This window comes from Penicillium psychrosexuale (genome assembly GCF_028828465.1).
Source record: "Penicillium psychrosexuale strain IBT 29551 chromosome Unknown utg000004l, whole genome shotgun sequence".
Taxonomy (NCBI): Eukaryota; Fungi; Ascomycota; class Eurotiomycetes; order Eurotiales; family Aspergillaceae; genus Penicillium; species Penicillium psychrosexuale.
This window is the reverse complement of record NW_026643189.1, coordinates 2,009,967-2,033,527: the sequence shown is the minus strand read 5'-3', so window position 1 is coordinate 2,033,527 and position 23,561 is coordinate 2,009,967. Positions and strand designations below refer to the sequence as shown.

The window sequence follows — 23,561 nt, the reverse complement described above, 5'->3', positions numbered from 1 at the left end:
ATATATATATGCTAGGTCCTCTAGGGCTGTTATAAGTCTAGCTCTATACATCCAATGATTTACACAACCATCGCTAAGCAATCATGATCAAGCCGCCGCCTCAATAGCCTTCTGGAACTCAGCACTGAACGCATAATCAGTGTATCCCTTAGGGTCCTTAGGCACATAGAAAGTGGCCCTATCATATGGCACAAACGGAATGCCATTCTGAACCCGGAACGGCAAGTCCGGGTTCGAAATAAACGGCCGCCCAATGCCAACAATAGCATCATAATCCGCATACTCAACATCAACCGCCCGAACCGCCGACTCAGCGTCATACCCACCAGCAAAAATAACAGGCGAAGCCTTCCCATAAGCCCGCAGGAAGAAATCCAACCGATCCGTAGCATCAACATCAGCACCCCCCGCAATTCTCGACTCCACCAAATGCACATAAGCAAGTCCCAGCTTAGCCGTCTGCACCGCCAGATACTCAAACTGCGGCTTCGGATCCTTCATGCGCATCCCCTGGAACGTACTCCACGGACTAAACCGAATCCCCGTGCGATCAGCACCAATGGCCTCAACAACAGCGCGCGACACCTCAAGCGCGAACCTCGCCCGACCCTGCACACTACCTCCCCACGCATCCGTGCGCGTATTGCAGATATCCTGATTAAACTGATCAATCAGATAGCCGTTCGCGGCGTGGATCTCCACACCGTCAAAGCCCGCCGCAACGGCATTGCGCGCTGCCTGTGCATAGTCCGCGATCCAGGCGTAGATTTCGGTCTCCGAGAGCGCGCGCGGTGTGGGCGCGTCCGCGCTCACGGCCGTCGCGCTACTCGAGACGAGATCGTATCCGCCCTCCGCTTGTAGGAGCTGCGGGTTGGCTGGCCGGCCTACCGCCCACAGCTGGACGTAGATGTAGCTGCCTTTGGCGTGCACGGCGTCCGTGACTTCTTTCCAGGCTGCGATCTGCGCGTCGTTGTAGATGCCGGGTGCGTTGGCATACCCGCCGGCCCGGGCGGAGATCGTGGTGGCTTCGGTTATTAGCAGCGTGCCTGGGACGGACGCGCGCTGGGCATAGTAGTCTTTCACGATGGGGAGGGGGACGTGGTTGTCGGAGGCGCGGTAGCGGGTCATGGGTGCCATGGCGATGCGGTTGGCGAGCTCCATGCGGCCGACATGCAGGGAAGTGAAGAGTTTGGTCATTTTGGGATATATATTGTATATATTGGATTTGGTTTTAACTGGGGATTAGAATACATTTGGGGTGAATGGCCGTGGTTTTATATCTTGCATTTGATCGAAGTATCAGTATTCCCTTGCTTCGCAGAACTTCCAAGGGTCTCCACTTGGATTAACAAGCAATGGATTTAAGTGTCCGAGACCATAACGCCTTTGAACATGAGACCGAGCAAGTCTCACTCTCACTAGTCGCGATAGGAGCAAGTGGGCGATTCTGATTTGTTATTGTCCCGGTGGCACCACTGCCCGACAGGGGTTGAATTAATAATACACTGTAGAGTTGCCCACCTATGTGTATAATGTAGAATAGCAGATCATCAAGAATTGGAGATTCTCGCCGTTTCTTTGACATTCAATGGTAGCTGAAAGTAACAAGAAGGAGCTACATATGCACTGAGTTGTACAAGTGTAGATATCGCCAAACGCCATCCTCTGGCGCAGCCATGGACTATAGTCATTGCACAAAAAATGATTCCTGGTATCATAACGGATGGATAAAAAGACAGAAGGAAAAAAAATGACATCATCGCTCCAGGCGATCAACGGTGGCTTCGAGCTGTGCGTTGAATGCCCGAATTTGGTTTAAGAGACCGCCTTGTGCTCCACGGGCCCGGGAACTCACGTCGGCGACGGTGCGGAGCATGTATTCGAGATCTGTAGAAGAATCCGCAGTTGAAGCGGAACGTTGCTTGTTGCGGTCGAGGGCCAATTCAAGGCTGTGAAGGGAATTGCTAATCGTGGATCGTGACTAGGAACTATTGTTAGTAATGTTATCGCCAGGGCTGTTAGGGAACGTTCTCACCGAGTTGGCTTTCTCCTGCTCAATGTGTCTGCTGCGCACCGCATCCATCTGCAAAGCTATGTTCTCGCGTTCTCGGCGGACCCGGTATAGATGACTCCGTAGATCCATCATCTCCCGCTTAGTCTTCTTCAATTGCACACCAAGCACAAAATTGCTATCGAGTATCCCGCTTAGGTCCATGAGGCGGCTCTCAAGCTCCGAGCCAAATACTTCGACGGCTTTTCTCTTGCGCGACCACTCCGCACGTCGCGTGGTATTTTGTTCGTTCGCAATCCCATCCTTGAGTGTATTTAGTGTTTTCTCTAGAGTCTCGCGGCAGATCTGGCTCAATACATCGGCCGGGTTGACACCGCCGCGGTTGGGCATCTTGGCCTTCTGATGCGTGGTGAGTTCATCGGCGGATTCTTCTTCATCTCCAGACCCGTCGGCCGTAGATGTTGCGCCACCTAGAGAATTGACATTGGCGAGACGGTAAACGGTGACCGGGACTGTTTCTCCACGAGGCGCTCGAGTCTTGCGACGAGGCTGTTCTTGTGTAGGCTCAGGCTCAGGTTGGTATTCTGTCTCGGGTTCAGGTTCGGGCTCTACTACGAGCTTAGCCTTCTCTGCAGGTCTCCTGCGCTGTGACTTGGGTGCTGCAGATTCCGCTTCTGCTTCAGGCTCCGGCTGGTCTTCTGCGACACGCTCGGGCTCAGGCTCCATCGCGCGATTGGCCTTCTTTCCGGGCCTACCACGTTGAGTCTTAGGTACTGCAGATTCCATTTCGGGCTCGGGCTGCTCTTCTGTGGCAGGTTCAAGCTCCGGCTCCGTTGCACGATTGGCCTTCTTTCCAGGCCTGCCACGTTGGGGCTTGGATACTGCGGATTCCGCTTCGTGCTCGGGCTGATTTTCTGTCTCGGGCTCGGGCTCAGGTTCGGCTAGTTTGGTCTTTTTCCTGGGTCTGCCACGAGGCTTGGGCAGCACAGATTCTGCCTCTGCCTCTGGCTGATTTTCTATCTCGGGCTCGGGCTCAGGTTCGGCTATGTTTTTGGTCTTTTTCCCGGGTCTGCCACGAGACTTAGGTACCACAGATTCTGGCCCCGCCTCTGGCTGGTCTGCTGCCACAGGCTCAGGCTCTGGTTCAGGCTCCACTGCGTGCTTCGCTTTCTTCCCAGGTCTACCACGTGGTGGCTTGGGCACAGCAGGTTCCACTACAGTTTCCGACTGGTCATCCTTTTGTGATGTTGGTTTGCGGCCCGGCCCCGAAGAGGACTCCGTGACATCTGGTATAGGTCCAGGTGAGATCTTCTCAGTCTCGACCGCTTCAATGGTCTTCTTGTTGAGCAAGGGTCTTCCACGAGGCCGTTTAGCCTTTGGGGCTCCCTCAAATTGGGCTACCGCGGGCTCATCCTGGGTCTCGGTTGCTGGCTCCTGCACAGAGGCTTCAACGTGCAGTTCCGGAGTCTTATTCGCGGTGGATTGATGCTGCTGAGCCTGTTTCATCTCCGTAGAAGACAATTGAGACGTCTGGCTGTCTTCCTCTGGTACATTATCTTTGGGTGGTGAAACATGCTCAGTCATGTCAACATCACCCTCAATAGTCGGTGCAGGGATGGCTTCAAGAGCCTCGGCGGGGCTACCACGCGGTGATAAGGCCTTTGTTGCAGATTGATCTGTCTGAACAATTGGAGAAGCAGTTTCTGGGGTAGCCTGTTGATTCGTCTTGATTATTTCGATTCGTTCCTCGACCCGTGGTGTGCTATGTCGTTTCTCGCGTAGTTGCTCTATGTTTTCAGGCTGCTCGGCCTGGCCTTTAGGCGATGAAAGTGGCGCTTGTGATTCTGCAGCTACTGCAGGCGCCGTAGGGCTAGACACTGAAGTTGTGCCTTGGGCTAGTTGCTCTTCTATCGGGGGTTGAGCTTCGACTAAGGTCTCCGGAATGGGTAAGACGAGAGGCTGTGGAGAAACCTCCTTGGGAATCTCCGATGGAGGAGGTGTATCTGTATCTGGATGTTCCTGGATGTGGCTTGTTTGAGACTCTGTGCTACCATTGTGATCAACAGACTGTACATCGCCATTCCTAGGTCGCCCGCTATTCGAACGAGAAGGAGTACCTTCTGATCCGTTAGTAGAACCTTAGTAATCATTAGCGCATATTCCTAGCATAGCACACCAGCCTGATCCTTAACATACTGATCTTTCTCCTCTTGTTACTTCGCGTTTGTTCAGGTCTATCGTCCGAGGAGGGTACGTCATATGCCGAGGGCCTTTCTGGGAGCTTGTTGCGCGCACTTCCCGGTGTGCGCTCAATTGCCGGGGCTTGCGATCTTGGTTGCGATACTTTTGACGGTAGTGGTGTTGTGTCCGGCGTGGTCTGTGTTCGCGGTGGATTCTGAGCTTCAGGGACAGTCGCAAGTGGTGCAGTCGCTGATAATCCGAGCGATGGGCTACCAAATGAGAACCCAAAATTGACCTCTCTTGCTTTGCGCGTCCTAAACGAGCAAGTCAGTTTCTGTTATGGTTCCGCGGGGTATAGACAAGGCGCGTACGCAGCTCCGCGCTGCCGCATTAGCTGCCGCTCCTCTCGCGCTGTCAATTGTTAGCAATTTCACACAAAGATAAGCACTTCACTGCAGCACATACAGGCTTCCATTTTGGAGGAACGGCGTCGAAAAGACGCGTCGTGTTGATAGTTGAGGAGTAAAGACGGTCGGAGCCAAGGCTATCGGGGCCGATCCTTTTTTGTGCCGACTTCTCCGCGTTCTCAATCTTCAACTCTTCAGCTATTGCACATTCTTGGTTATTCTCGACTAGTATTTCCAAATGGGTTGGCTCTGGGGTGACAAAAATGATACTGTCCAAAAGCTCGATCCCGGGCTTCGTGACTACCTCGAACAGGAGAAGCCCGACAAATATGTGCCTGGTCCTAATGTGAAGCCGCCCTCCACGCCCGCGCAATCGCCCGAACCGTCCGATCCCTCGAAGCCCAAAGTTCCTGCAGCATCACTCTACCCAGATGGCCGTTACGCTTATCTGTGGAAAACCTACAAGCCGCCGATGGACCTTGAAGAACAACCCGGAGTCGGCGTGGCATCGCGAGTGATTGAAAAGTACAAAGAGCGCGGCGACACAGTGCAGCGAGCAGCAATGGAGAACTGTGCCTTGGAGCATGAAGCCCTGACATACTGCTTCCAGACCGGAAATTGGCGCAAGCAAATTGAAGCCCGGCTGACCATGTGCTCGGCGGAGAATGCCACCTTTTCGCGATGCTTTATGACCCAGACTGTGAGTTGGTGCTGGAACTCATAGCTTTCTCCATCATGTCGATTCTAATATGTTTCCTTAAACAGAAACTCCTCCAAGCACTCGGTTACGCATCTAGCTTCGAATATGACGCCGAAAAAGAAGAGCGTATTCAAATGCATGGCGACAAACTCTACCACCAGATGCTAGACTATGAAAAGCGAGTTGACGATGCGAAGGCCGCTGGAATCGCGCCACCGCCTATCACGTCGCTTTTCAACCCAGATAAGCCACCGCAAACCCCGGAAGTCGGCCTTGAGATTCCTGGAGGAGAGCCAATCCCAGCAGAGCTCAAACCGTCCAAGCCATTAGAGAAGCTCACACCCCATGAGCGAGAGTTAGAAATCCGGGCACACTACGCGCAGCGGGAGCAGCACAAGATGTATGCGGAGGAGGCTGCGCCCTTCATAAAGTCTCAAGAGGATGCTCGACAGAAGCGACAGGAGAGAGCTGTAAGCTGGTTTGGAGAGAGACTCGGAAAGTGGCTGTCGTAGAGTCTGGTGCTTGTACTTACTATTCTGCTTTGAAAAATGGCGACTTGGAGAGGCGTTGGGGTTTCTTTGCATTGTATAGTTAGCTCTTTTCTACTCCGTATAGACCAATAAATAGTCTTTGAGGCTGATTACGTTCACGTTCCTCTATCTTTGATATCTGTTTCAAATTCTGCTCCTAGTGCTTACCTCTAGGGCTGGATATGTACTTCTCCGTACTCCGATTCAAATCATAAACATTTCTAATATAAACAGCCATTGTAACATAATCTAATAGATATAATAACCCAATAGCTATAGAATGCTATATAATACGTACAAAAACATATACAAAAGGACAATGTCAACAAAACCCTCTACCGGTGTCAGTTGCCGTCGGTCGCGTTCTCCGCAAACAACTCGAAGCATCATCGGAGAATCACGACTCTCTTCCCTTAACCTTCTCTCCCCTTGTCCCCAACCCCTTGTCGCATCTTTTTTATTTTCTCCCATTGATATTTGAATTGCACTTCCTCCTCCGTCTTCTTACCTGACCTAGATCAACTGGATCTTCTCCAATTCAAAACCAACCCGGATATCACCTGGCAAAAAAAGATACCTGATTGATCATTGGACTCGGAAATCCTCTATTCTCTCTTTTCTCTCCAGGCCATATCACCTTACTTGAAAACCGGTGGTGCTTAACACGCTGAGCTGCGGCGCTCGCCATGAAGGCCACCCCGTTGCTCATCTCATGGCATAATGACAATGCCCCTATCTACTCGGTGCATTTCGATCCCAATGGCAAGGGCCGGTTAGCTACGGCTGGAAAGTACGTTCTGTCTGTTCTCTCAGAGTGTTGAACGGTTTTACTGACTACTTTATTTTTAGTGACAATAACGTCCGAGTATGAACCCGCCCTCCGTCGCCCTTCGCATACCTTGATCTGACATGTTCTACAGCTCTGGAAAGTCGAGTCTACCGGGGAGGAAAGAAAAGTCTCTTATCTGAGTACTCTGATGAAGCATACACAAGCCGTCAATGTGGTCCGCTTCAGCCCGAAAGGTGTGTTTTTCTGTAGGTTAGCATATGACTACAAGTCTGACGGATGTAGGTGAGATGCTGGCATCTGCCGGAGACGATGGAAATGTCCTACTCTGGGTACCATCGGAGATACAAACGCAAGCTCTAGGTGAAGATCATTCGGACGATAAAGAGACTTGGCGAGTGAAGCACATGTGTCGCTCGTCCGGCGCTGAGATCTACGACCTGGCCTGGTCTCCTGATGGTGTCTTTATCATTACTGGCAGCATGGACAACATCGCACGGATTTACAATGCCCAAACTGGTTAGTTACCCTCGAACGGTTCTCATACAACGCGATAGGCTAACGATCGAATACAGGGCAAATGGTTCGGCAGATTGCCGAGCATTCTCACTATGTTCAGGGTGTAGCATGGGATCCGCTTAACGAGTTTGTCGCGACTCAGTCGTCCGACCGATCCGTTCATATTTATACATTGAAGACTAAGGATGGACAATTCACATTGACACCACATGGGAAAGTGCTCAAGATGGATCTCCCTGCCAAACGTATCGCATCTAGCAGTCCTGTGCCTCCAGACGTGACGAGCCGGTCTCAACCAAGCACTGCAAATTCCATTGCTATTGCCTCGCCTGCTCCCTCGACTCCGGGGACCCCAATGGCTTCCAATCTACCCATGGATCCTCCTCCAGTCTCACACAGCCGGCGTTCTTCGTTCGGCTCGTCTCCTTCGATCCGGCGATCCGCGTCTCCTGCTCCATCTCTCCCGTTGCCCGCTGTTAAGCCGTTGGAAGTCTCATCCCCAAGTCTTGGTGGCCTGGGGGTCAAGAACGCCAGTATCTATGCCAACGAGACGTTTACTTCTTTCTTCAGGCGACTGACCTTTGCTCCTGACGGAAGCCTGCTGTTTACACCAGCTGGTCAATTCAAAACCAGTCACGTATCAGCTACGGATTCTACAAAGACGACAGACGAGATCATCAACACAGTTTACGTCTACACACGGGCTGGTTTCAATAAACCCCCGATCTCTCACCTTCCAGGACACAAGAAGCCATCTGTAGCCGTCAAATGCTCCCCGGTCTTTTACACGTTGAAGCAGGGCACCCAACCTGCGAAAAACATCACCCTTGATACATCTTCAGGCGAGGAGATGTTCTCGTCCCTCCCAGACCCCGTGGTATCAGGAAATCCACCTTTCACCAGCCAACCCCACATAGTCCCTCCATCCTCAACGACGGCAGATTCATCAAAGCTTCAACCATCCCCAAAGGCTGCCGAGCACGGCGGCAATGAAGCAAACCACAGCTCGGCGCCCGTCTTTGCACTTCCTTATCGCATTGTATATGCTGTTGCCACTCAAGATGCTGTCTTGGTATATGACACACAACAACAAACCCCGCTATGTATCGTCAGCAATTTGCATTTTGCTACTTTTACTGACTTGACCTGGTAAGTACTGTTTCTATGATTGATACCCACGTGTCGATTTCTAACGCACAACAGGTCGGCCGATGGATTAACATTGATCATGAGTTCCTCTGATGGCTTCTGCTCTTCACTCTCGTTCGCCCCTGGAGAGCTGGGCCAAACGTACACAGGACCAACTTCTGTGACTCATAATGTTTCAAACCCAACCACCCCTGCGATAAATCTCATACCTCTGCTGACACCAACGCATTCGGCGTCTCCACATGTGCCATCTCCAATCAAGACGAGCCATGCCCCCTCAAATAACACAGGACCCATACCGCCAGCCAGTCCCGCACGGTCCAACTCGGCCTGCTCAGTCGCGACACAGCTTTCCACGCAGCCAGCCCCTGCGGGAGTCGTGAATAATCCTACTCCCACTCTCGGGACTGTTCCGTCCGTGACGGCAACAAACTCTGCGCAGCCACCGACTCTTCCAATGACAACTCCGCCACAAACGCCTATCTCAGGCGCTCCACAAAATGGGACCACTACGACTGGTAGTAGCGTTCTGGGAAAGCGTGCAAGCGAGTCTGAAAGAGAAGGTAGCAAGGATGAACCAAATAATGCGTTGCAGCAGCCGCCGAAGAGGCGCCGTGTGGCACCCACCCTTATCTCAGCAGCGACTGATGGAGCCTCATCCTCAAAGGAGGACAAGCCTTAGAGTCTCCGGCCTCTTAACCCCTTTCTCAGCTCCGACACGCAAGGCATGAAATGACCAATTTGCTTTGCTAGCTGCTGCTTCTTATGATTCATGTTTTTTTTTTAAATCATTGCATATGCTATATCCTACCCGTATTCTATGTTCTGTATTTGCACTCTCTTTGTTTCTGATTTTTTCAACAATCGGGTCTATGGTTGGTGGAGTTGTGAGAGCCGATCTACCTTTTTATGATTGCTGATCCCCTTGATCTATGCATGAATTGTGGCAGAGAATAAGGAATAAAAATGTATCTTTACCTTTAAAGTAGACGATTAGGGTGATCATTTGAAACGACGCTCTCGAAATATAAAAGTCGGTCTAAATAATCAAGACTACTTAGCATGTATCAGTTATTGAAAGCTATACTGCATTGCATGTGTGTATCCCCCCTTGAACATCAAGCAAACTATACTATAAGTCAAGCAGTCCCATAATAAAAATAGTAACCAGGCACAACAAACCCGGTGCGAGTAAGTCATTCAGTATCCTCCCCATTAGGCGTGAAACTCGACAGTTCACCCAAAACAGCCAAAAGCGAGTAATCAGACGGCAACACCGATCTCGCCTCGGTAGCATGTGTGCTAGTTGTCACGGTGGTGACATGGAGTGTTTTCCCAAGCTCGGAATTATCAAACCGAGAAGCAACGGGGGCAACACCCAACTCATTTGCCCAGCGAAACAGCGCCTCAACACTGCGAGAACCACCAGCTGCGAACAGAAACTCGGGATATTTGATATTAGGGAGATGGTCTAGGATATAGGTGGCGGCTCTCCCATTTCCGAAAGCAACATGCGGCGGTTCAACCTTCACCGATGTTGCCTCGCGGACGACGTGGAAATCCGCACGTCCGCGGGCACCGTTGATTTGATAAGCTAGCTCGGAGGCCTGGCGAGCGGCTACTTCGTGGTCGAGCGCGCCGTCGTAGTGGAATGTTAGGGAGCAGCGGCGATGCTCGATTCCGCTGCCTTCTGTTCGCTCGTGGAAATACTCCATGTATCTTTTGATGCCGGGACGCCATTTCATGGCGCTCTGGGGCACGAATGGAATCCATGAATCTGATTCGGGTTCTTGTAGGAAGCACCCATTCTCGGCGATGAAACCGAGCTCGCAGGGGAGTTTTTCGAGTGCTTGTTGGAGCTGCTCGGTACTCCGGTTGCTGAGTATGTATAAGATGTTCTTGGAGTCGTTTATGAGCGTTTGTAGAGTTGAACAGGCTTCGTTTGAAGAGACAGACTCTCCTATGCCGAAATTTGGACCGAAGATTGCGCCGTCTTCTAAAAAGAACATCCGTGCTCTGGCGGCGAGATATGACTTTTTCAAGTCAGTAGGTGAAAGTGGAGAGAGGTGGTTTGTCTGACGAATTTGCTGTATCTCGTGGGCTTTTGTGAGAGCATCTTGTAGCCCCATGTGCCATTTGAGGGCAGTATAGGGAGATTTGCAATCGAGCAGGAAATTCCAGTTGAGTTTCTGCTCTCCCGCTGACATCTCGAGTGCGGATTTTATCACATCGGCACATTGTTTGTAATCCCACGGATTGACGAGAAGCTTATGGCCACGAAAAATAGAGGCACTACCCACAAACTCGCTGAGAATCAGGGATCCATGTTTGTGGGAGTTAAGCTGTCCATCTTGGCAGTGAATGAAATCATGGCTTGTCAGGTTCATCCCCTCGCGCAGATTGGTGGCCATGAAGATATGTGCAACACTTAAGAGGGCAATGAATTGGAAGTGGCTGATATCCTGCTTGACCAGCACCAAGGGCTGGTGAGTGATGGTTGAATATGTTGCATTGATCCTCATTGCGATCTTTGAGATCTGCGCCTCCAGCTCTGGGATCTCAGATGCAGATGACATTACTTGGACTAAAACCACCTAAAAAAAAACAAATTAGTAGAAAATGCAGTAAGCGATGTTACTCGACTTACCCGTCCTCTCCATGCTGGATAAGTCTTGAGAAAAAGCTCATATACCAGAAGCTTCTGCTTAATCCCTCCCGGTGCATCCAATCGGTCCCGCGCTACAATGAGATATTGTCCTTGGTATTTATGGCGGATGCTGTGTATCCAACCCTTGACCTCGGTGGATTGGCGTAATGTATAAAGTGATGAGGGATCAATCCCCAATGGAGAATTCACAACACTAACGTACCGATGGTTGAGGTGGACTTGATTGACAGAGACCTCTAGCCTCCTTAGCCGGCTGCAGGAGTGAAGAAAGTGATTGCAGTACTCCTCTGTTTGAAATCCAATCAAATCGGCGCCCAGAAGCCCATTCAACAGTTCCTCGCGGTGAATCAAACAACGGAAGATTTCGGAAGAAGGAAACGGGGTATGCAAGAAAAACCCAATCTCGGCCTGGGGTAGTCTTTCCCTCAGGAGGCCGGGAAGAAGCAGAAGATGATAGTCATGAACCCATATTCTATCACCTGGCTTCCAGTGGTTGATGATTGTTTCTGCAAATGCCTTGTTGAGCTTGAAGTATTGGACCCAAGAGTAACCGTCATACTCAGTATGCCGAGGGCTTTCTTGCATCTGATAATGGAGGGCTGGCCAAAGTACCGCGCGACAGAAATGGGTGTAATGGCCCTCAAACTCGTTGTCACTCACAAAGACAGTCAACGAATCATACACATCCTGGAGGGTCTCAGCGATGTCCGTTCTGGTAGAATCTGCCAATGAGTCGGTAGGCATGCCTAGCGTCCCCACCCAAGTCTTGTCCTTGAGCAAGCTCGACTTTTCAGCCGCGTGGATGGCATTTTGTAGACCTCCATGACCTTGTTCGGCGGCTTTGACGACCCATTCGGCATTGGAGAGCGAGCCTCGTGTGCTACTGTAGTATTTTATGTCCGATCGATCCTGTGATCCATCCAAAGACAACTCCCTTCGGCTGCTCACGATGGATGGTGTTGGAGGATCTGTGGCCTTGGATTTGGGCTGATTAAACCTCCGGCTGTGTCCCCAAGAAATGGCACGAGGCTCGCTGGGGCCGTGCCACAATCGGTCATTGGCAATCGGAATCTCATCTGCTAATCGCCAAGTATATCCTCTGAACACCGTCTCGTCTTCCGTCGTGGCTCCGGGTGTTAGTGGGAGACAGCCCGCGGGACGAGTTTGATAATAGGTATCTGGCCGGCGCCCATCGATAGATCCAGGACCATCGACATTTGCATGGCTAGACAAGGACCCGTGATGTCCATGTTTAGGTTCTGTCACTTGGAAATTGATGGTGTACGGGAGGAACCTGGTGTATACTATGTCAGATCTGTGGAGTTTTGTAGATGAAGAAGGAACTCACAAAGATGCGATGAAGACCGTCATTGGACTGGATTTTGACCTGATGCGATATCAATGTTGCAAATAGCCAAGGAGTTCAATGCATGCAGGTAACGAAACGATAGTTGAACACTGAAGATGGAGGGGCTCGGACTTTGAAGAGGAAGGGACATTCAGCTCATTGCCACTGCCATATGTATCTCACTCTGCTATCTGTTGTGCTGGGCCTAGGAACTATACAGTGAGATCTTTCTATTCTTCTTTGGGTGAATTTTGTTAAATAAATTGAAGAGAATGCATCTGACATTCCTGGAATAGTGAAAGGTTTGGCTCTATACGCAGGATATCTAGTAGCCAAAGTAAAATCCAGCCCTACCCCTTGTACATAAGCAAAAACAATGACACCCCTCTGCAGGTAATCCCACAGATTTTCCAGAGTGCCTTCTTGCTAGTTAGCAGTTTGTATGGTCTTCTGTTCTTCATTATTATTAACATTTCGACTCCTCTTCTCTGGCTCTAGGTCCGAGTCTGAGTTCGACCTCCATCTCAAATCTCTCCTTGCTCTATGGTTCATTTCGTAGCATCGCTATTTTATCTGTCCCAGGGGGGAAGTCCGACTCGAATATTGGATCCCGGGCCCCTCGCATATTAGCGAGCCCGCTTTGCCGGAAGTGCCATCTTAGGAGCTCGTCCGCGACATGGTTCGGGTCAAGGGCTCTTCCATCAACTTCATGGTCAGTCTTACCATCACAGGAAATATCATAGTCGCCAGGGACAACGCGATTATTCGATGTTATAACAATTCGATCGGATACGATGCTTTATCGTAAGATGCCCCGTCGCATCTAGCAACACATCCTCGAGAATCCAGATCAGGTTAGCGTCCGTTACGGAACTAGCTTGAAAGAAACCTCCTAGGAGCTGTCCGTAGAAATGGACATTGTGCCACCTGCTCCTATCCCTGCTTGACATGGTGGAAGGTTGATAGGCAAAGGTTTAACAGATGCAGATCTCATAAGGGTTGACAAATGCGATAAGACAACGATGTAAACACGTGACCAGTTTCTGACGTCGGAACCAAGACCAGTTCAACAGCCCGTGGAAAGAGGCATACACGTCACTCCGAAAATTTAGGTCGGGCAATTTGACGACCGAGCCACCGTATCAACGAATTAGACGTAGAAGAATGCAAGATTCAAAATTGCCTCGAAGAGAGCTTGCGACAACGATAGAGCTAGCGTGGATTAGCGCATGACGTTTCGGCCCACCTTAGCTAACGCTATGGTCCCGTATATCCGGCGGGGTCACTCTCGAGTTGAACAAAAAACCGCATGGAGTAAAACGTCGAACTATGCCAACGTAAGGCTAACCTTAAGAAGTCAGCTGCACCGCGAGCCACCTATGCCGCGTGCGTGTCCTCTCTTTTTGGCTAGGGACAAGGCCGGTTTGAGGATAGCGCTATTGTCGCGGTCACAAAATTGACAGATCTCTGAAAGATGGAGGGACGCGCAGGTATTGAATGAGTGTCGACGCGTGGAAACTAGATGCGCGGAATATGCATCCACAGGGAGAGCATGCATATCGGCTTGGCACCTTAAAAAAGGCAGAGCCAAGCTCATAGCATACGCCAACAGTCTTGCAGGATAAGCTGTGTCTTAGTTTAGAATATCATCCAAGCAATAAAGTGAAGAGACACATGAGGTCTTGGCACTTGGCGTCCGGGGATAATTGGTTCGCTCGGCTCGTTAAGCCTGACCTGCTTTCAGTTCTCCCTTGGTGGCACTGATCCCATGACGAGAATCAGTGCTAGTATGAGTGCCTTGCGTGTCGCGTACGAATCGCCTTTTGCTTGGTTCTAGGTAGTACACTTAGCTATTGTCATTACCGTCAATACCGATGAGAAGAGAAAAATAACATACCTGACAAAAAAGACTAATTGGAAGTTCCCGTGACAGACCCAGTTTTTTGCGAAATTGCTCGCGCCATCCGAGCTAAGCATCGAGACACCTTTCTCGGCATCAGAACTATAGAAACATCTGGTAGTAAAAAAAAACTCCAGGATTCTGCTACATATGACGGATTGCTCAACTACTTATGCAACAATAATAGGCGTTCGATCGCACAGCCACCTAGCATAGCCTCAGAATATCACTAGGCTCAAACGCGGCTAGAAGATGAAACGACGGTGGCTGATCGACTTCCCCAGATAAAACGCCTGGTCAATACATACATAAATTTCCGAGTCATAAGCTGTAATAGATTTCAGGGCTGGATCTTAGAGCGTGTGAATCTTAAAAATAGCATTAGTTATGATTGTCCGCATTATGATTGGCATATCAAATCAACATGACCTAACTATATTTATTCTATACTGTAGTTGTACCCGAACATGACTGATAATGATATTGAGCCAGCTAGATATATACAGAGCCGGAGTACTTGAATATATTCTTCCCAATCTTAACTAGAACCCCTGATTCATATGTAAGCCGGCTTATTGGGTATATACATAGCGCGGGTTCGGCCGATACGATGTGCATGTAGATCGACACTTGCCCGACTGCAAATGGAAAAAGATACCTCCACAAGCTGGAACCTCAAATATGTTCCAGGGTCTTCTCGTGGGTGGTTCCAACGATGATTGGCGATGGAGAACGAGTTCCAGTGGATGGTATCATTGTATGGAAAACGGACTAGCCCTAGCGATCCGCACGATCATAAGATGTATATTTTAGCACGGGAGATCGGATCATGGATCTCACCTTCACATTCCGATAGAAAGAATATGGACGATTAGGTATCCCAGGAACTAGGATCTCACATTGCATTGGGACATTCATACCAGAGAGGACGAAGATGCCTTTCCCAGGTTGGAAGGAGGGTCGGAAGCGCCCGTTCAGCTAGATACGCTAAGCCCGATTAGGCCGATAGCACCGCCTCAAAGCGGCTTAGGCGGAGGCTGTTGGCTCCGATGTGAAATGCCAAGACGGACGCTTGCGCGTCTCCGGCCTCTCAGTGGACGAGCGGACGGTACAGTAGAGCTTTCGTACCTTGGCCGCGCGTTGACCCTACAACATCTCCTCGATATTTCTCTTTTTTTTTTCTGGACTGGAGTTTGATATCACAAAGTTATGTGCTTTTATGGAGTATCGGCCACGAGCTTTGATTATTATCGCCTTATGAACTACTCAGGGTACTGATCGTCATTGTACCCAACCGTGATTATTATATTGACCAGGGCTGGAACCTTGAAAGGCTTAGTAACTGAGCCACGTCAGTGATGGGGTTCGGTTCTGACTCGTGTACTCCGTAAATACAGAAGTACAATATCCCTCAATAGTCTTGGAATCATCTGTATGTGATGAGTCCGTCCTAAATGTCTATAGAAGCCTCAGCCATCAAAGTATAGACAACGCCAAGAAACTAGCAACGATCCATTGAAAATCTGGATGTCGACGTTACGTGTTCACGGGAGGCAAAAATACGTAAATTACGGAAATTACGGGGAAAAAGGGTCTTTTCCCTTGGCTTTTTCCTTTCGTTTTCGCACACGCGGCTTGGCCGCGGGGCCCGTGATTGGGGCCAGATGCTGACGACGCTCGTAATACTGCGTACGTGAATCCCGTCTCCCTCCCTCTCTCTCTCTCCAAGGGCCTGTCTTTCTTTCTTTCCCTTCTTGATTCCCTGATCTTCAAGTGTGCTACGTCAACTCGAGCGAGGTAGTCCCTTCTTTACTACTCGTCTCCGACATCCCTTTTTACACTTCCTCTTCCCTCCCCCGAACCTAGGGTCAAATTGGATCTCTTTCGCCCAAACTCGAATTGTTCGCCAATTCCGAGGAATTCTGGATCTCAACAGCCATCGTCTTGGAAGTCTGCCGTGACTTCCTCATCGACTATGGCGGACGGCAGACACCGGGCTACCCAGCCTGTCTCGAATGGCTACGACGCCGCCTCTTTAACACACGAATTCGAGCAGCTAATGCGCACCAAACGACTTAACCGACTTCATGAACCCTCTCGCTCGCGTACTCACTCAGCATCACCATCTCCAATGTCCAATTCATCAATTCCTCCGCCGCCAACGCGGGCTCCGCCACCACCTCCCTCGCTAGGGAGTCCTACCGCCGCCCCCTCTCCAAAGCCGACGACCTCATCAGCACTACGCGGTCTTCCTATCATGCCATCACCGCCCCAAGATGCGGCTTCACTTAAATTTTATAATTTATTGAAGGGGCTATCCGTGACACCGACCAAGTACGAAAATCCGGGTCTATTGGATGAGGCCCTGTCCGTGATTCCGCTCGATCGCCTGTATTCCGAGGCCGAGGAGGAATCTCAAATTATGCAGGCCCAGGCTGCCAGCGTGGCAGGGAAACCGGAATGGGGCTACCAAGATTGTGTCATCCGAGCATTGTTAAGGTATGTGGATTCCCTATGCTCTAGAGCCATTGCGCCCTTGCTAACATATCTATCTTCTAGATGGTTCAAGGGGTCATTCTTCCAATTTGTGAATAACCCTCCGTGCTCGAAATGTCACATGCCTACGATAGCCCAAGGCATGACTCCTCCCACTCCCGACGAGACCGCCCGGGGCGCAACCCGAGTCGAGCTGTACCGTTGTTCCGATACTAGCTGCACCGCCAACGAGCGATTCCCACGGTATTCCGATGTGTGGCAATTACTGCAATCTCGACGAGGCCGAGTTGGCGAATGGGCCAACTGCTTTAGCATGTTCTGCCGCGCAGTCGGAGCCCGAGTCCGTTGGGTTTGGAATTCCGAGGACTACGTCTGGACCGAAGTGTACTCGGAACACCAACGGCGATGGGTTCACGTCGATGCCTGCGAGGGCGCCTGGGACCAGCCTCGCCTATACACCGAAGGATGGCAACGCAAGATCTCTTACTGTGTGGCTTTCTCCATCGACGGTGCGACCGATGTCACCCGCCGCTACGTTCGCAATTTCTCCCGCCACGGAAGCCCTCGCAATCGCGCTCCCGAAGAGGTCGTTCTGTGGTCAATCCATGAGATCCGACGCAAGCGTCGCGAAAATATGTCCAAGACCGACCAACGCCGCCTGATCAAAGAGGATGAGCGTGAAGAGAAGGAACTCCGGTGTTACATGGCATCTGCGCTGGCAGCAGAGATTAACAACATGCTCCCTCAGGGCCTCACCAGTCGCCGCGAGGACCAGAAACACCCAGGTGCTCGCCAGGAGGCCTCGACCGAGTGGCTCGCCGCACGAGGCCATGGTAACTCGGGACCCGACCGTTCCCATGAAGGACGGTAAAATCACTACTGGCAACCCGGCATCACAACAACCCCTCGGCTTCTGAAATTTCATATCAGCCACACCACTCATCGAACGATTGTGCGACCTGGATATTCAATATTCCACAGCCTCCTATCTCGCATCGGAGGACTGGCCGGGCGCAGCGACATTCGATGAACCCTAGGCAGCATTAGTTCCGACTATTGACCCAAGCCACTGCGGTCGCGCTGGCATTCCTTTTGGGCGTCAGCATCAGAAGAACGACCATGCTATCTTGACAAAGATTCAAGCATATGCGACCGCAGACTTAACGAGCAGGCTCCCGGGCCTGTCCGTCCACAATGGCTGGCGATGTTGACCAATTGTCCTCCTGATCATTGATCATACAATTTCCCTCCTACGCCCGAATCACGACGTTTATCTACGCGATTTTCCATTTCCTTTCTCTCTGAGATATTACATCCGGAGTCTGATCTTTCCCGACCATTTTGCACTTAATATGGGTCGCAACCGGGTTTTTCACTTCATAGATTTTGCACGGCGCCCATGGTGACGACGATATCTTCCTATCCTTCTCTTTTCTCTTTTCTCCTTTTTTATTTCTAATATCTTTGTAAACTGCCCGACGACACATCACGAGTCACGGATGCGGCCATTTTGTCTTTACTTTTGCATGTCCTGGCAGGATCGCCGGTTCAATCTTCTTTCTTATATACCTGACCACCTTTTTCAAGGGTCGATTTCCTTTACTCTATATGGGCTTGCACCATTCAATACCAGCATTTTATTCTCTCAGTGTATCCCACCATAAATACGAGACTACGTACATAGTTTGATTATGATGCGATTTTCCCCGCGCCTAGCGTCCCTGGTGGAGACAAGTTCGATTTTTGCCCCTGGCGACATCATATCATCATGATCACGCATAATTCTGTTCACCGTAGGGTCTGTAATGAAATGAACACAAATACATACTTGTACCTGGAATGGAGCAATCCAACTAGATACCATCTTGATTTCACGCCATTCTTATAAGGTGAAACACGTGTTTTGTTTATTGGATGTATTTATAAGCCGACTCCTCTCGGTGGGTCCAGGGTCTCACTTGAATCTCCATGCGGTAGAGTATAGGGGAAGATCAGAAAGCCGAGAATTGAATTCTACTATGTAAACAGCAACATGGTAGCATTTGTTACGTATGTATTATGTTGTATGTTGAGCTAAAGGATGTATTCATTACCAATAACGTTCAGAAATGCCGAGTATGCATCGATGATACTCCGATTATAATATGTAGATCTGCAACGGTGTCTCGAACATACTCCGAAGTGATGCCGAGACATGCAATGTGCCAAAAACAAGAAGACATCGTCTAGATAACAGACGATCATTGCATCATAAAACATTAATCACGCCATTTGCAAATCGAGCATTCTCACACCGCCGATATCCAGCAATCTACACCTCTCCGCCGAAGATCCACCCCTACGCGATCCAGTTCATGCGTATAATAACACTGACCCTGAAGCCGGAGCTCCCAGCTCCCCGTAGAAACCGTCGAATCCCCAGTCCCAGAAGAAAACGAGCTAGAATCCGATCCGAGACTCTTACAAGAGTCCTCGTCCGAACTGAACCCATCACCGAAGCCATCCTTCACCGCAAACCGAGCCCCAACCCTATCAAGATCCCTATCCACATCTCGATCCATATGCACATCTCTATCCACATCCCCCCCATCCCTCCCAATACACCCCCAATCCCAACTCCGCCTCGAAACAGCCCTCGACCGAACAACCACCCCGCTCAGCGGCTCCAAAAACGCAGCCAGTTTCTCGACCGGCTCGCTGAACCAGTTACTCTCCAGCACGAGCACGAACGACCGCAGCGATTCCAGCTGCGAGACCGCCCGACACGTCTCCGTCCACTGCGTCCGTCCGGCGGACACGTAGACCGCGCGCACGGAGTCCTTGCTCGGGAGCCAGTGGCCCGGGAAAGACCAGCGGAGCTCGATGGCGCGGATGCGTTCGCGGTGTTCGGGCGGGATCGTGGGGAGGAGGTATGGGAGGGTCCAGGGGTTACTGAATTCTAGGGTTGGGAGGGTGTAAAGGAGGGGGATGGATTCGTGGTATCTGGTTTTTGGATTAGTATTGGGAGTGGGGTAGTTTGTATAGGATATGCAGCTCTTTCTCTGGGTGAGATGGAGTCATGGATACATCATATAGGTGTAGGGGAGGGTAGGGTAAGGTAGGTAGGATAAGGAAAGGAAGGAAAGGAAAGGAAGGAAGGAAGGGTAATATCTCAACCGTACATCTGCCGACAAGTCAAGGCCAGACCCAGTAGCTTAACCTTATCCCAGCGCACGAGATCGGCCTCTTTCGCCGGCTGGGAGATGCCCGTGCCATGGCAGATCTCGCAGAATAAGTTTCTGTTCTGGCGCGTGTGGCGTTTCGGTGGTGAAGATCTGGGCTCGAGCGCACAGGGACACACCACGTGCCCGAGTCGCTGCTTGCTGCATTGGACTATGTGGATTCGTTGGCCGGCGAGGACAAATCCCCAGATCATTAGCCGAAGCTCCGGTGATAGCCGGGTGAGGAGTCGGCTTTGGAGTTGGGGTGCGGAGAATGCTATTGTTTGGCGGCGGGGGAGGGCAGGGGGTTTGTTGCCTGGTTGTTTTTAGATCTGTTAGATTTGGGGATTCAGATGTAAAAGCGTAGGAATAGGAATAGGAGTTCGTTGCTTACTCTGGAACCGCTGAAGCAGTACATCCTCCCAGGAGAAGACTCCCTGTTTTATACGGGCCATTGTTGATAACTCTTTTAAGACCAAACACAAAGAGACAACGGCGAGATCGGGTTCCTAAATAGTTTCACGAGGTACACGAGGCCTGCACCTGCTGACTCGGGCGCAACACTTCCCGTCACTCCGGGCAGCGCCAAGTGCCTAACGTGGGCAAAGAGTCGGTGAAGATAAAGGGGAATGCGATGGATTATTTATGTCCGTTGTATCTGATAGATCTGAGACTAAACAAGATAAGGAAATGCGGAAGAAAATAATTCGGACATTTGTAGATCGTTACTTATACTTGTTATACTACAATGTAGATATTCTACTCAGCAGTAGTAAACTCGCATTGAAAGGTCGATTTATAGAATGACGAAATTGTCTCTAGCAATGTCTGCATCAAATAACACTCCGGAGTTCGCTGAATTATAGCCGGTACTCGGTATCTGGCCTAAAGTAGATGTTCAACAATGACACGACATTCAAATGAGGACGAACATTGGTTATACCAGCTGTTGTATTCTATTGATGTTGTACATATAACCCTCACCTCCGATCAAGTGAGCGGACTAGTCTGTACATAGGTCTTATACCCAATCATAAGGAAACCAACGGCCCAACCAAAGTATTAACCCAGAGAATTAATCTCGGGCGTCACCTTCAACCCGTCCATCAACATAGTCAACCCAGCCGGCTGCAGCTTATCAACGGTGTCCTCTGCCGGCAGAGTGCCCACATAAGCATTGAAGTTGTAGATGCCGCAGACACACGTGTCGACAACATCCTTCAAACTCGTCCCCGACAAAGCCTGAACTGTCTGGAAGCCACGGGTGACTTTGAAACTCTGCGCGCCCACGCCCATCGGCACCGAGTGTGACCAGACTCCCGGAGGCGCGATGTAGGTCTCAGTATTATTGCCTGACCGCACCCGCACCTTCGCCGGAAACTTCAGCATCGTGACGATGAACACCTCATCTTTCATTGTGTCGGCGCCGTCGGGCCGGCCGCGGAAGAAGTTGCCGCTGGCGTTGTTGGCGCTGCCTTGCATTGTGTTGTCGGTTGCGTCGCAGTCGACGTCTTTCAAAGTGGGCCGGTACCAGTAAACCAGCTTTTCTTCCTCTAGGAATCTGATAGGCAGTCTCGAGCCGGCTTTGTAGGCGGCGATGAAGGGCTTTGCCATGTCGAGCCAGCCATTGTGGGGCCTGTTTCCTTGTCAGTTGGTTTGTTAATTTACCGGGATATCTCTACTTACATGTCCATCACCCACTTCGAAGCACCGTCGTCTGTGTGCGGCGACGACAGCGGGCCGATATAATGCGATTCACCGTAGTCATTCCAGGTGAGGATCTCCACAAAGCGAGGGCTGAGACGTAGGATCTCTCTCCACCGGTCATACCAGAGGAGATCGGAAGGGAACACCCAGTTCTTGCTATAAGAGACCTCGGTACCGTAATGGGTCGAGAACCAAGGCGAGATGGCTATTTATCAATTAGCGAATATGCACAGAAGAACCAACATACCCATACTCACGCGCAATGTATGGTTTCCCTTGAAGAGCATCCGCATAAGCCTTATCGCCATCCGCAACAGTGACATTCTGCCCAGCAGTCGGAGCCTTGTTATTTCCATCACTATCCCAGCCCATCCAGTTCAGGGCGCCGTCGATATTATCGAAGTCGCCCTGACCTGGGTGGTAATTCGGCGCAAAGAAGATATCGCTGCCAGCAGCGGATCTGATTGCGTCGATATCGACACCGTCGCCGATAAACGACGATACAAAGACTTTCCCGTCAACCAAGAGCTGCCCGGGATGAGCGGCATACTGCGCGATCTTCGCGCCGACTTCGCTTCCCTGGCTGGTCTGCCACCAGTTAAAGTCGAAGGAGATAAACACTTTCATGCCGTTGTTGGCGGCAGATTCATAGGCATAGTCCAGCTGGGTGTCGCCGTAAGAGTCGGTGCCAATATTCAACGCAAAGGCATCGATACCTGCGTCTTTGGCACGCTTCATATCATCGTCATAGTCACTGGCGCCTTCGCGGTTGCCGACGATGCCCATCTAGATAGCGTTAGTATTTTATTCGGGTTTTAACAGTGCAATAAATAACCTACCATAAAATGACAGAAGACTAATTTATTTCCTATGTTTTGATCGGAAGACGTCATGTTGGTAATGTTGACTGCAATCGGGGAAGCGAATGTAAAGAAGGGCAAGAGGCCAACCAGGGCCACGAATAAGAAGAACATGGCTTTTTAAGCGGTGAAGATTTCCAAGAACCAGCCAAGGAATATCTCCACTCTATGAAGCTGGAATACGTGAAAGATAAAAAGGAATGAAAGACGTATCCAGCTTAAGGAGCGACTGGAGTGAGAAGTGAGAAAAGAAACATATCAAAGGTCGGACATAGGACTTGACTTAAAAGAAATCTTATATGCTTTTGGCGCTTTGTTTCACAATGCCACATTCTCTATAAGATCCACTCCTTGTACGGAATATGCGGACAATAGATGAATTAGACAAGAAGCCCTAAAGTGGGCTGCTGCCTTCAAGGGGAAAAAATCAATCCTGCTGGCGCCCCGACTGCCATAGTGCCACCTTGCCAGGCGGGGGTGCCCTAACCCGTAGATTCCCACTGGACAAACAAACCGAAAGAAGCTTTTCTGCGATCTGATTAGTCGAACTGGAACGGACTCAGGGGCAGAGTTATCTGACTTTAGGGCTGTCGGATTGGCCGAATAACGCCTCCAACAGCCCAGCGGCTAATTTCAGGGACTTGGGTGTTCCAGGTTGACCCCCTTGATAACGGTGAATTCCTTGATTAGGGTAATGAGGCATTTGATAGATCTCATTCTGAAACTTCTTATACAGTATAAGAGATCAGGGATCCATTCACAACGCACTAGGTGCACGGTGTGTATCCACAAGTGTAGCCATCGACAGTGGGGTGCTCAGCCTTAATATGTTTCAGACCCTGGCCTAAAATTCAAGAGGCGTTTGTCGCGACCCTTCATTATCAATACAGGATCTGATCTTCTAATCTGCTGAGTACAAAGCCGGAATCCTCGGGGTTATCCGCTCTATCCCACGATAGATGAGGACCTCGTTTGTCGATGTGATACTACTGAGTGTCAGCTTATGGCAATATGTGGAAGCCAGGAATATAAAGCCGATTGATTCCTGCTGCGAAGAGCCTGTCATGTATTGAAAGTGGTGATTTAGTTGAATGCTAC

The 23,561-nt window shown here is 50.4% G+C and overlaps 8 protein-coding genes across 8 annotated transcripts; 3 read left to right on the top strand and 5 right to left on the bottom strand.

Moving 5' to 3' along the window:
* Nucleotides 1-87: 87 nt before the first annotated feature.
* N7518_006584 (alkene reductase) lies at nt 88-1,197 on the bottom strand (the record flags this gene model as incomplete). Its single annotated transcript, XM_057187511.1, has 1 exon — nt 88-1,197. The coding sequence occupies one exon, from the start codon at nt 1,195-1,197 to the stop codon at nt 88-90; it is 1,110 nt and encodes a 369-aa protein (XP_057039214.1).
* A 559-nt stretch (nt 1,198-1,756) lies between these two features.
* N7518_006583 (uncharacterized protein) lies at nt 1,757-4,667 on the bottom strand (the record flags this gene model as incomplete). The annotated part of the gene is made up of 5 exons (XM_057187510.1): nt 1,757-1,981; nt 2,036-4,149; nt 4,208-4,506; nt 4,564-4,603; nt 4,658-4,667. The coding sequence occupies 5 exons, from the start codon at nt 4,665-4,667 to the stop codon at nt 1,757-1,759; spliced, it is 2,688 nt and encodes an 895-aa protein (XP_057039213.1).
* Nucleotides 4,668-4,837: 170 nt separating this feature from the next.
* On the top strand, nt 4,838-5,811 carry N7518_006582 (uncharacterized protein; the record flags this gene model as incomplete). The annotated part of the gene is made up of 2 exons (XM_057187509.1): nt 4,838-5,299; nt 5,365-5,811. The coding sequence occupies 2 exons, from the start codon at nt 4,838-4,840 to the stop codon at nt 5,809-5,811; spliced, it is 909 nt and encodes a 302-aa protein (XP_057039212.1).
* Nucleotides 5,812-6,515: 704 nt separating this feature from the next.
* N7518_006581 (uncharacterized protein) lies at nt 6,516-8,966 on the top strand (the record flags this gene model as incomplete). Its single annotated transcript, XM_057187508.1, has 6 exons — nt 6,516-6,619; nt 6,679-6,694; nt 6,750-6,852; nt 6,902-7,135; nt 7,192-8,284; nt 8,339-8,966. The coding sequence occupies 6 exons, from the start codon at nt 6,516-6,518 to the stop codon at nt 8,964-8,966; spliced, it is 2,178 nt and encodes a 725-aa protein (XP_057039211.1).
* A 514-nt stretch (nt 8,967-9,480) lies between these two features.
* On the bottom strand, nt 9,481-12,323 carry N7518_006580 (trehalose-6-phosphate synthase; the record flags this gene model as incomplete). Its single annotated transcript, XM_057187507.1, has 3 exons — nt 9,481-10,878; nt 10,932-12,246; nt 12,301-12,323. 3 exons carry the CDS (start codon nt 12,321-12,323, stop codon nt 9,481-9,483), a joined length of 2,736 nt encoding a protein of 911 aa, XP_057039210.1.
* Nucleotides 12,324-16,175: 3,852 nt separating this feature from the next.
* png1 (peptide-N4-(N-acetyl-beta-glucosaminyl)asparagine amidase) lies at nt 16,176-17,567 on the top strand (the record flags this gene model as incomplete). Its single annotated transcript, XM_057187506.1, has 2 exons — nt 16,176-16,699; nt 16,760-17,567. 2 exons carry the CDS (start codon nt 16,176-16,178, stop codon nt 17,565-17,567), a joined length of 1,332 nt encoding a protein of 443 aa, XP_057039209.1.
* Nucleotides 17,568-18,984: 1,417 nt separating this feature from the next.
* On the bottom strand, nt 18,985-20,351 carry N7518_006578 (uncharacterized protein; the record flags this gene model as incomplete). The annotated part of the gene is made up of 3 exons (XM_057187505.1): nt 18,985-19,678; nt 19,858-20,212; nt 20,291-20,351. 3 exons carry the CDS (start codon nt 20,349-20,351, stop codon nt 18,985-18,987), a joined length of 1,110 nt encoding a protein of 369 aa, XP_057039208.1.
* Nucleotides 20,352-20,958: 607 nt separating this feature from the next.
* N7518_006577 (glycoside hydrolase family 71 protein) lies at nt 20,959-22,445 on the bottom strand (the record flags this gene model as incomplete). The annotated part of the gene is made up of 4 exons (XM_057187504.1): nt 20,959-21,532; nt 21,583-21,808; nt 21,861-22,389; nt 22,443-22,445. The coding sequence occupies 4 exons, from the start codon at nt 22,443-22,445 to the stop codon at nt 20,959-20,961; spliced, it is 1,332 nt and encodes a 443-aa protein (XP_057039207.1).
* Between the last annotated feature and the right edge of the window lie 1,116 nt (nt 22,446-23,561).